The sequence below is a fragment of the Somniosus microcephalus genome, chromosome 21, assembly GCF_052327205.1.
Source record: "Somniosus microcephalus isolate GS21.2 chromosome 21, FLI_Smic_1.0, whole genome shotgun sequence".
NCBI lineage: Eukaryota > Metazoa > Chordata > Chondrichthyes > Squaliformes > Somniosidae > Somniosus > Somniosus microcephalus.
In genome coordinates, this window is record NC_141007.1 from 42,328,214 (window position 1) to 42,340,540 (window position 12,327).

The following is a 12,327-nucleotide window of genomic DNA, read 5'->3' on the forward strand; positions in this document are numbered from 1 at the left end:
TTACAGAAATCTTCTATAAAAAAAAAATCCTATCTGTTATCGCCATAGTGGCGCCGCCTACTTTGATTTTCCTTTTCCGACATGACTAAAAGACGGATACAGTTGTCAAAAAGGAAAATCTCCTTGTAATCGCCTGTCAAATATTAATGGCATAGGAACAACTGACCTCATTGCCCTCGAGGAAAAAATACCACAGTAATATGTAAATCTAGGCAATAATTAACAAATTAAAATGCTCTACAAGGAAACTTCAACAAATCCTTGGGTTCTGTAATCCACTGAACTGGAAAAACAGGAACGGAGCTTGAAAGCCTGCTGGATGCAAAATGCAGTTGTTTGCACAAATAGCTTCTCCTGTAAGGGCTGGTTCTCAGTCCAGTAAAATATTAGGTGTTTGCACCTTGCTAAATAATCTTGGAAATTGGCCTTACGAATCTTTCACTAACCTTCCACTGTTTCAAAAAAAATATTCAGGGAAAGTGAGTAAAACCTGTCTGAAGTTTAACAACGTTTAAAACCCATGCTGATCACTAGGTGCGGTTAAAGCAGCACCGACCACAAGTGGCTGGAAGCTGCATCAACTTTTGGGACCAACTGTAAGTGGCCAGTGATCTGTGTTTCTTTGTCCTCGTATCTGGCCTGAGAATGGGGCAGGGCACGTGCAAGTCTCTTTTCAAAGGGAGGAAGTTTGGTTCTTCTCGACGTAGAAGTTTCCTTCAGGTCGCCGGGTTTCAGTCCGAGTCGGTCCCCGTTGGCCACAGCCGAACCCAGTCATTTTTAAAGGGACCACTGCAGATTTAAAGTCCGCTTTGCCGGTGATATTTTGAGTGCTCCTCCAGGCCCCACAAAAATCTTTCCATCTGCTGATAGTCCCTCCATGGTCCTTTCCCCAGGATTGCGTCTCCCATTTTTAAGACCCCCCCTTTCCAATCGGCGAGCTGCCTGTCGGTGTTCGTTCAGCACTGGCAGCTTGCTGATATTCTAATGAGGCCCGAACTTTGGGAAACGCCTCCGCCTCTTTCGTGTGGGTGAGTTTAGAAAAAAAAAAGGCGAGGTTTCGGTGTTCTATCGCGAGATCATGAGTGAGGCTTCATTTCACTCAGAAATCTCATCTCTCGCGATAGATTTGCGAGAGTTGGCATGTCTGCCACATACTCCTTGGGGAAATAAGAATCTAAATGGAGTAGAGGAGCAAAGGGATCTAGGGTTACAGATACACAAATCGGTAGAAGTAGCAACGCAGGTTAACAAGGCCATAAAAAATTCAAGGCACTATCGGGAAAGACTGAACAGGTTGGGCCTGTTTTTTCTAGAGGGGTGACCTGATAGAGGTCTTTAAGATTATGATGGGGTAGACATAGAGAAAATGTTTCAACTTGTGGGGGAATCCTAAAGTAGAGAACACAAGTATAAGATAGTCTGTAGGAATGCGGGTTCCTAACTAAAAGACTGAGTTCTACTCAGGCGATCAAACAAAATGAACTTTAATGAAACAAACCGGCTTTAACAAGAAACTGCAGGATAACATCGAATGTAGGTCTGCTCTCTCTGGAGGCTCCACGAGGACTGCCCCTGCAGTCCTGTGGCTGACATCATGACGTTTTCCCGCCAGTGGGGGATCACGTGATGAACGGCGTGACGTCATCACGTTTTAACCGCGCTGTTAAAGCAACCACACTCTGTACAGTTAAACAGCATAAATAAAGATACAGACTCAGACTGTAGCTAACATGTTGTTAAAGGAATTATGTACAAACGATCTGAGTCCTTTGGTGGCTCCACCACATGCGCCCCCCAGAATTGTCTTTAACAGCAAAAGTGAGACGTCGAGGAGGCCTGACAAGTCTGTCCGAGCGACTTCGGTAACCTGGCAGAGGAAGCTGATGGACGGTGGTCGAGCTGGCGGGCGGTTGCGGTTGAGCTGGCGCGGCGAGTGTGGTCGAGTTGGTGGGTGGCTGTGGTTGATCTGGCACGGCGGCTGCGGGCGGTCGGCCACGTTTCGGCGGTTGAGCGATGACGACTGGGTGGTCCAGGTCCAGGTGAGCCGGCTTCAACCGGTCTGTCGAAATGTGATCCGGCTTTCCTCCGATGTCGACCGAAAAGGATTTGTCTCCTGATTCGATGACGCGGAAAGGACCAGTGTAAGGGGGCTTGAGCGGATCCCGGTGAGTGTCGTGCCGGATAAAAACGTACTCGGCATTCTTCAGCTCCGCTGGCACGTGGGAGCTCTGTAAGCCGTGATTTGATGTAGGCACCGGAGCAAAGGATCTGGCCGCTTCCTGGTGGCTGACGAGTTGCTGGGAGGCGGACCATGGCTCTGTGGGAGAAGGGAGGAAATCCCCTGGTACTCGGAGAGGCTGGCCATAAACGAGTTCGGCTGAGGACGATTGTAGGTCTTCTTTGGGCGCTGTACGAAGACCCAAAAGGACCCATGGGAGTCTGTCCACCCACCCTGCACCTTGAAGACTGGCCCGAAGGGCGGCTTTAAGCGACCTGTGGAATCGCTCGCAAAGGCCGTTCGCCTGTGGATGATAGGCGGTGGTGCGATGAAGTTTGGTGCCGAGCCCCTGAGCTACAGCGTTCCAGAGCTCCGAGGAAAATTGTGGCCCATGGTCGGCAGAGATGTCCGCCGGTACCCCGAAACAGGCAACCCAACAGGAGATGAAAGCTCTAGCGACGTCTGCCGAAGTGGTGGAAACCAAAGGAATTGCCTCTGGCCACCTAGTGGTGCGGTCTACCATGGTGAGGAGATGCGTATAACCATGAGAAGGCGGAAGTGGCCCCACAAGGTCCAGATGCATGTGGTCGAAACGACGCTCCGGAACGGCGAACGTAGCCACTGGAGCCTTAACATGACGCTGGACCTTGGCCTTCTGGCAGACCACGCAGGTGTTGGCCCAGTCACGGACATCGAGATGCATACCCTTGCAGACGAACTTCGCCGACATTAGCTGTTGTGAAACCTTCATACCAGGGTGCGACAACCCATGTATGGCATCAAACACCTTCCGGCGCCATGCGACTGGCACGATTGGTCGGGGAACGCCCCTGGAGACGTCGCAAAGGAGCGTGGCGCCTGCGGCCTGGAAACTGACGTCGGTCGCTTGGAAACTAGAGGGGACGGTTCTGTATGATTGGACCTCTGGGTCCGAGGCCTGATCCGCAGCCATGAGGGCGTAGTCAATCCCCAGGTGAACCGCATGGACCGTCGCACGGGAGAGGCAACCTGCTACCAGGTTGTCCTTACCAGACACATGTTGAATGTCCATGGTAAATTCAGAAATAAACGTCGGGTGACGTTGTTGACAAGCGGACCACGGTTCGGCAGTCTTGGCCATGGCTAACGTTAGAGGTTTGTGGTCGACAAAAGCCGTGAAGGGACGTCCTTCCAATAAGAACCGGAAATGGCGAATGGCTAGGATAAGGGCCAGTAGCTCCCGATCGAAGGTGCTGTGTTTTTTTTCATTTTTCCGTAGTTGATGGCTGAAAAACGCCAGTGGTTGCCACATACCGTTCACCCACTGCTCCTGCACTGCGCCGATGGCGTAGTCTGACGCGTCTGTGGTAAGGGCGATGGTGGCACCTGGAAGTGGGTGCGCCAGCATGGTTGTGTTGGCCAAAGCGCTCTTGGTGTTGACGAACGCCTGGTCCATCTCGGCCGTCCAGCTGATTGGATCCTTACCGGACTTGCCCTTGAGGGCCCCGTACAAAGGTTGCATTAGCTCAGCTGCCTTAGGGACGAATCGATGATAAAAGTTGACCATCCCCAGGAACTCTTGCAGGGCCTTGACGGTTGGCGGGCACGGGAAAGAGGTAACCGCTTCCACCTTCGTCAGCAAGGGGACGGCGCCATCTGATGTTATGCGGTGTCCCAAGAAATCGATCCGCTGCAGGTCGAACTGGCACTTGGCCGGGTTGATGATTAAACCATGCTAGCTGAGGCGTGTAAAGAGGGTACGCAAATGGGAGATGTGCTCTTCCTTGCTAGCGCTGGCAATGAGAATGTCGTCAAGGTAGACAAAGATGAAGTTTAGGTCTCGGAGCACGGAGTCCATTAGGCACTGGAAAGCCTGTGCCGCGTTCTTCAAGCCAAACGGCATCCGCAGGAACTCAGAGTCCGAAAGGGGTGATGACAGCGGTTTTCGGGACATCTTGCGAGTGCACGAGAACCTGGTGATACCCCCGGACGAGGTCGACTTTAGAAAAGATAGAATTTCCCGCCAAATGGGCCGAGAAACCCTGAATACGCGGGATCGGGTACCGATCAGGAGTAGTGGCGTCGGTAGTCACCGCATGGCCGCCAGCCGCCGCCCGGTTTCAGAACAATGTGGAGAGGCGAAGACCAGGGACTATTCGACCGGTGAATAATCCCAAGCCGCTCCATCGTGTCGAACTCCGCTTTCGCAGCCGCGAGTTTGCCTGGTTCGAGCCTTCTAGCCCGTGCATAAACCGGGGAGCCAGTAGTGGTGATATGATGTTCAACACCATGCTTCGTGGCCGAGGAGGAGAAAGTGGGCCTTGTCAGCTCTGGGAACTCTCCGAGGTGCCGAGTGAAGTCATCCGGAGAAGGGAAAGCGCAGGCGATAGAGCGCGCCACGGTGGTACTGTGGTAGCACGGAATCGAGTGGAAGGTGGCTGCGTTGATCAACCAGCGGTGCCGGACGTCGACGAGGAGGCCGTTGGCACACAGAAAATCTGCCCCTAGGATGGCCTGCGAGACTGTGGCTGTGATGAATTCCCAATGGAAGCGCTGACCGCCAAAACACACTTGGACCCTCCGCTTTCGGAAAGTTCGAATTGCTGCGCCATTAGCCGCCACAAGGGAAAAACCGTGGTTCCCAGCTTGTTCCCAGCTTGTACATTGAGATTCGACGCAGGTAGGATGCTACACTGCGCCCCGGTGTCACAAAGGAAACGTCGACCCGAAAGAGAATCGGTGATGTAAAGAAGTTTCCCCGTAGATCCGACCGCCATCGCAACCGCGGAGCGCCCGTTAGACCCGGTCCTCCTTCGCCAGGAACGCTGCAGGAGCTTTGTTTTTTTTTGGGGGGTGAAAAACTGCAGGGAGAGCGGCAGCGTCTTACTTTCACGCCAAAACGGGCGTGGTAGGAGCACCAGCCCGCTGCAGGAGGGGCTGGAACCGCGTCTGTGGGGGATGGGCGCCTCGTGGCCGCGCAGCACTGCTGGGTTACTGTGAAAATCTTATCTGCTTCGGCAGCAAGCTCGGCGCAGTCTGTAATCTCGGATCTGGCTAGGGCAGCCTGTACCTGCTCCGGCATTTGGCAGAGGAATAGCTCCCGGAAGAGGAAGCATTCCGGTTGGGCACCCAAGAGCGTGAGCATTTGGTTCATGAGCTTGGACGATTTGGAGTCCCCGAGGCCAGGCATCGTGAGGAGCCGGCGAGCGCGTTCTGACTTCGAGAGCCCGAAGACCTGTAGCAACCGCGTCTTTAACGCATCATACTTGCTGTCAGGAGGTCTACCGAGGAGGCTGATGATCCACGAGGCAGTTGCGCTATCGAGGGTGGAGACCACGTAGTAATAACGGGTCTGATCCGCGACGATGTTCCTGATGGTGAACTGGGCTTCAGCCTGGATAAACCAGGCGTCTGGTTGTTGCTCCCAGAACTGTGGCAGTTTCAGAGTCACGGCGTTCGCGTCCATGCTGAAGATCTTCCGCGAAAACTGTTCACGAAAGTCGGGGTCACCAATGTAGGAACGTGGGTTCCTAACTAAAAGACTGAGTTCTACTCAGGCGATCAAACAAAATGAACTTTAATGAAACAAACAGGCTTTAACAAGAAACTGAAGGATAACATCAAATGTAGGTCTGCTCTCTCTGGAGGCTCCACAAGGACTGCTCCAGCAGTCCTGTGGCTGACGTCATGACGCCATCACATTTTCCCGCCAGTGGGGGATCACGTGATGAATGGCATGACGTCATTATGTTTTAACCGCACTGTTAAAGCAACCACACTCTGTTTTTAGTTAAACAGCATAAATAAAGATACAGACTCAGACTGTAGCTAACATGTTGTTAAAGGAATTATGTACAAACGATCTGAGCCCTTTGGTGGCTCCGCCACAAGTCACTAATAAATCCAGTAAGGAATTCAAGAGAAACCTCTTTACCCAGAGAGTAATGGAATGTTGCTACCACAGGGAGTAGTTGAGACAAATAGCATAGATGCCTTTAAGGGGCAGCTTGATAATTACATGAGGGAGAATGAAATAAAAGGTTATGCTGATAAGGTTAGGGTGAAGTAGGGTGGGAGGAGGCTCGTGTGGAGCATAAACACCGGCATAGACCAGTTGGGCCGATTGGCCTGTTTCTGTGCTGTAAATTCTATGTAAGTCTAGTTGAGCAGGGCCATTTGGCCCATAAATGCTTTTGCAATGGAGAGCAACCAACAGAGTCCCTGCCTCCATCACAAAATTGGGAGTGTCGACCCACAGAAACCGCAACATGACTCATCAAACAAGCAAAAGCTGTCAGCATTTAAAAAAAATGGCAGTTGGCACTGACTATATACCTATGATGATGATGTGAAAACAAGTAATTACACCGAAATACATTAAAAAATCACAAGTGCACAAAAAATGTAAAGTGGATAATAACCTTCTTGTGAAGGTGGTGCCAATAACCTCTCCCCTGAACTTATCGACGTTCATATTTCATTTGTTTCATTTTGAAAGCTACAGTGAACATGAGAATCGTTTCTTAAAAATACATTGGCTCAATTTTGTTGAAAACTACTCTCTGTTGACCACTGGGAATTAATAACGGTCTTATGTTTTAAAACCTATTTCTTCACTAAATACTGAGGAAAACATTTTCATTAATTTTCTTAGAAAAATTGGTATTAACAAATGGATTTGAACCTACTCTCACTGACTGCGATCATTTCCAGTTCCCAATCTGCTACTGGATGTTTTCTTTTAAATAAAATAAAAAAAATTGAAAGAAACAGAAACGTCATAATTTTTTAAATAATAAAAGTGATTAAAATATATAATTTTTTGTTTTGTTTTCAAAGTGCTCTCTGAGTGAAGATTACTTCACTTTCTGTTCCTGCCACTTGGGGATGATGGGTTGCATTGTTGGCCCAGTGATCCCACCGTAACCACGTTGCTCCTCAAATTCCTGTTCAGGCCCAGAAGCACCAGTGTTTTCCGAGAAACTTTCAGCAGCAATTCTGTCTGCTGGCTTTGGGACTTTCTGGCTGTTGCTGAAGGTTCTTATGCCTGAAGATAGTCTGTGGGATGGGGGGTTTGAAAAATAAAAACCTTTGCTTCTTTTATCTTCAGGCTGCCCCTGCAGACCTTCTAGGCCTTGGGAGTTCTTGCACTAGCCCCGACTTCCGGTTTCTTTGGGTGTACCTCTGATAGGCTGCCCAGTAGACCGACATTGAGGAAAGTGAGGTGGGAGGCTGGCAATGCCCCATCCGTCTCTGCAATGGGCCTGTAACTACTGCAGGCGCAGACCTAGCTCCTCCTCCCCGCTTGCCCCCTCTTGCCCCTCTCCCCTGCTCTTCCCCCCACTCCCTCCCCTTTTCTCTCCACCTCCCAACCCCCGCTCCATTCGCCCTCTCGCTTCCCCATTCTCCCTCGCCTTTTCACCCTTCTCCTCCCGTCGCCACTCTCTCACTTCATCCCAATACCCCCTCCCCTTCGCCCCATCTCCCCTCTCACCCACTCCGCTTCCATCTTCTCCCTCTCTCCTCGCATCCTTTCTTCTCCCCCTTCCTGCCCCTCGCCACCCCCCACTCCTCCCCTCACTTCGCAAAGTAAATGGAGCCATGGTAACTGATGGGTGGATGCTTAGTTCGAATGTTTTACTCTAAAATCAATGAAAGGTTTCCAAATGGTTTAAAGAAATTGGTATGTAATGAGGTTGTAATATAAACATTTTTTTGCTTTAGAAAATACAATGGCAGATGGAAAACTGATGTGTTATTCTACACTAAAGGGCAAAGTTATGCAGTTGCTACTTGATGAATGTGTGTTAATTTAAAAATTGCTGATAGCATTCAATATGCACGGTTGATAATTGCATCAGAACTGGCAACTCAAAAGTTAGGGAACAAAAGATTATTGATGCTTTCAAATTTTTGTTTTACTTTCAGTATGAAAAAGAACAAATCTAAGCAAGCGACCTGGTGGAAGTGGTTAACGATTCTGACATCTATTATTTTTACTGCTTTTTGTGTGGTCTTGCTTTGGGATTATCTGCACGTGGATGACTTTAAAGAAGTGTTTGCACGCCAGGCTGACACTTTGGAAGGAAAATTTTTCGAGGTAGCATGCTCCAAAGATTATGAAAATTACAAGCGATTTGCAGGTACAATATTATTGTGTAATGAAGCTTCTTCCGCCTGTTCAGTTTCTTTGCAGAATCACATACGTTCACCATGAGGCCCAAGCGAAAGGTGCTTGTATGTTTACAATAGTTAATTTTATGGGCTTTTAACTATTAAATATCTCACAGTGCGCAAATATAAATGAGTACCATACCAAGACATAAGGTTGACCTTCGCTATAATAAAGTATTTGGGAGCTAAACAAAGAGTGTGTTGCAGCTGGGTGCACAGAATAATCAGAATTTTATAGATTATCGACTCAAATAGTGTGTTTGCAGATTGAAGATATAATGCTTGAAGAAAATGTAATTTGAAAGGTTAAGAGATTTGACTACATTATGAAATTAAAAATAAACACAAAAAGCATATCATTAATTAATTCACGTTACAAGTTGCTCTTGAGAGTTTACATCTCCTATCTCAATAGTGTCGGATGCTGAAAATTGGTTTTGTCTCCAGTGAGTCATAGATTTTGCAATTCCCAATTTGAAGTCACTGCCCCTTCCAATATTGATTTCATTTATCAGCAGATCTCCTGTGGAGGTGCTCAGTGAGTTAGAGGATACTCTGTTTTATAACAGTAAGGATGCTTGTGCCATCTAAGGACAACATCAGTGCCATTGATTTACTGCCATTGAATACAAAAGTTCAATTTTTATTAAATGATATTCTGGAATTTTATCGGTGCGTTGGATTGAATTCCATGACTCTGCCCATTGTTCTGTGAAAACAGTCTTTATTTTATAATATATATTCCTTTATCTATATATTAATTCCACCAGTTTTAAAACTGAGAAAATACAGTGCCAGTTAGTTGGAGTTAGATGTCTGATATTTCATAGTTCTGGGTAGGGGAAGTAGGGATTAGCTGCAGTGAGAATGGTAGCGCTTTGATAGCCCTGGGAATGGTCCAGGGTCTTGTTAAAACTGGTGTGGGGGTTCCTGCAATTTGGCAGCATTTTGGTGGGGCTGAAGGTTTTTATCAGCAGGGGGATTTCTTTAGTCTGGCATCACTGCGGAGGGGGATCCTATATTTGGCAGAACGGAATGGAATGTGGGGTTTTGGTCACTGGTGGATTCCTGGTGTCTGTCAGTGGGGGTTGGCTGGGGGGTGGTGGTGGGTTTTGGTCACATTGCTTTGTATCTCTACAAACTTCACAATTGGTGATTACGAATGCTTTTTGGAAGTGTATCTTTGTTTCTGTGTGTTTCTCTGTCTGCCCTTCTCTATCTGTGTCTCTCTCAATCTAACAGGTGTCAAAAGCAATTAGAATGTTTACAATGTCTATCAATAAACACAGATATAATCAGGAATTATTAGAATTATTTCAGTTTGTTATTTAAAATTCAATATATTAAAAAAAACCTCAAATTAGGATGACAAAAGATACTGGGGACTAAATCCGTGGCCATTCTAGCGGACCCAAGCCACAACTTATGTGGGAATCCATTGGAGTAGCTGCAAACTGGGCCTGGTTTAGATGTGACAAGGGATGGGGGACGTTTGGATAATTAGTGTGGGGGAGATGGTTTCACGGGACCCATTTTGATGCTCTTTGGAGGGGACTGGGGGACGGGATCTTGGAGTAGGTTGGGACGATTTTCCTGCTGAGTGGTGAGGGGCAGGAGGAAACGGTGCACTGGCTGCAATTTTCCTGCTGAGTCGGGGGGGAAACAGAAAGAAAGGCTGCACATTGTGGGAGGAGGGGTTCTGATCAGCCAGGGTTGAAATGCATATGTCGGGGGGCGGTGGGGGAATGCCATCCTGTTGCGGGAGGAATGGGTGCTATGGTTGTGTTCAGTGGGGGTCACTGCCAAAGTGCTGTTTATGGGAGAGTGGAAACAGAGTATTGAATTATGCTGAATGAGTGAGGGGTTCATGATCTGAAATAGGCTGAAATGATTCGGGTGGGGGGGCGTGCAAATGTTAATCGATGAGTACAAGAGAAATGCTTCTGATTGGCGGAAAAGTGACCGTTGGTTACAAGATGGCGTCGAATCTGCAATAGTCTCTGAGCATAATAAAGCTCAGTGTGGTGGGGAGGGGGTCATGTCCTGGCCAATGACCTAGAGACTGGTGGGTGGAGCAAAGAGAGATGCAGTGGGCTGGAAGGTGGGTGAGCTCATTGGGCCGCAGGAGGGGTCGGGCAAGTTAGGCCAACAGTGCAGGGTGAGAGCGTGGCCCGTCATAGAGGAGGTCTGGCGGGTGGACTGATGGCCCAGCAGACTGCGGAAATGGACAGAGGTATTGGCGGGAAGAAAAGCAAATGGGTGGCAGTGGGAATTGGGGAGATTGGGCTGGGGAATTATTTGACGTTTGTCATCGAGCTGTGATGAATAGTCTGCCATTGGGGTTGGAAAGTAGTCTGGGAGCGCTGTTGTGGAGCTATAATTTATTTTTAAATTAACGTTTTCTTTAAAAACTAATTACTTGCCTCTTTTACTCAACAGTAACACTCTCTTGCCTTCGAGTCAGAAGACTGTAGTTGTGGGTTTAAATCTCAATCCAGGATTTGAGCACATAATCTGGACCGTCACTTCAGTGCAGTACTAAGGGAGTGCTGCATTGTCAGAGATGCCATCATTCAGATGAAAACTTAAATCAAAGCTCCATCTGCCTGTTTAGCTAGACATAAGAGCATTATTTAAAGAAGAGCAGGGCAGTCTAGCTAACATTTATCTTGCATCCAAAACCACTGAAACTTATTAACTAGTCATTTATCTCATTTGCTGTTTGTGGGACCTTGACGTGTGCAAATTGGCTGCTACATAACAGCAGTGATAATACTTCAAAAGTAATTCATTGGCTGTGAAGCACTTTGGAACGTCCCTTAGGATGTGAAAGGCACAATATGAAATGAAAGTTTGTTCTGATGGCTGCTGGTTACCTCAAAATGTTAGGTTACTCCACAGTGACACTCTGTGGCCAGAGCCTGCAACTGCATCCAGACTAATCAAAAAAATAACTTGCTTTTCAATATTCCCGCTGGCAGTAGTTGTCATAGCAGCTACTGTTCTGTAATATCTAACATTAAAAAAACTATCACTGTGGCACCTGCAGGTAAAATGAAATTGACAGTTTTATACTGGATTTTCCATTGAAATAGTATGACATAGGATTTTTCAATGTAATGTTGCAAACCACTCTGATTTTAATCTATCTTCTATATATATAAATCGGTACATCTGTCTGTCATTCTGTCATTCTGTCTGTCATCGCGTGTGCGTCTGGCGGGCTATGCGCTCGAAAGTTACAGGGCGTACCTACGCGCACGTTACCTCCAAAGAAAGCTTACGCTTCCGAGACGGTTTTAAGCGTATTTACGTTTCGGCTGGGCTAAAATCGTGCCCGCGGTATCCCAAAAACCTTCAACATTCCGCTCATTAGCATCTCATTATCCGCTCATTAGCGACAGAGTGACCTCGAGCTCGACCAATCGTACGCCGGGTTGCTGGCGTGTGCCGCCGGGCCAATCGGTGCGTGTGTGGCCAGGCCTTATCGTTCTGAACCGAGGTGAGTCGCCGCCATCTTGATTCCAAACTTTTCCTTTTTCCCGCTTTCTGCGTCTTTAAAAAAAACATTGCTTTTAAAACACATATTGTTTTTTAAAAAAATGATTTAGAAACGAATTAACTTATCTAATCTCATTAATTTTCCTACCTTTCCCCGTTTTTCCAGGTAGGCCGCGAAGCCTCGGCTTCTCCTCCGCACCCACGCCCGAGCTAGGCACCTCCCGGCCCCACTCGAAGGCTGCAGGGGCGGGCCTCAGCCCAGCGCCGCTACCTTACTAAAGGGTGCGCGCGCAGCAGGAGCTGAGACGCGGCGTCTCTCTCTGGCTCGGCCGGGGGGCGGGGCTTGCTGAGCGTCAACGGTTACCCTGGCAACCGGGCCGGCCGGCCGTCTCGCACAGCCGCAATCGGCGGTCTTCACCTCGGCGGGGGGGGGGCGCGACCCTCGGGGGGAGGAG

General features: G+C 48.4%; 1 protein-coding gene across 2 annotated transcripts in view; it reads left to right on the plus strand.

Moving 5' to 3' along the window:
• Positions 1–12,327, plus strand: part of ogfod3 (2-oxoglutarate and iron dependent oxygenase domain containing 3) — a 143,549-nt gene that overhangs the window by 2,139 nt on the left and 129,083 nt on the right. For both annotated transcript variants that reach the window (XM_085963506.1, XM_085963507.1), the window contains exon 2: positions 8,126–8,340. In XM_085963506.1, the coding sequence (XP_085819632.1) occupies positions 8,126–8,340 (215 nt within the window). The remainder of the gene's footprint in view (positions 1–8,125; positions 8,341–12,327) is intronic.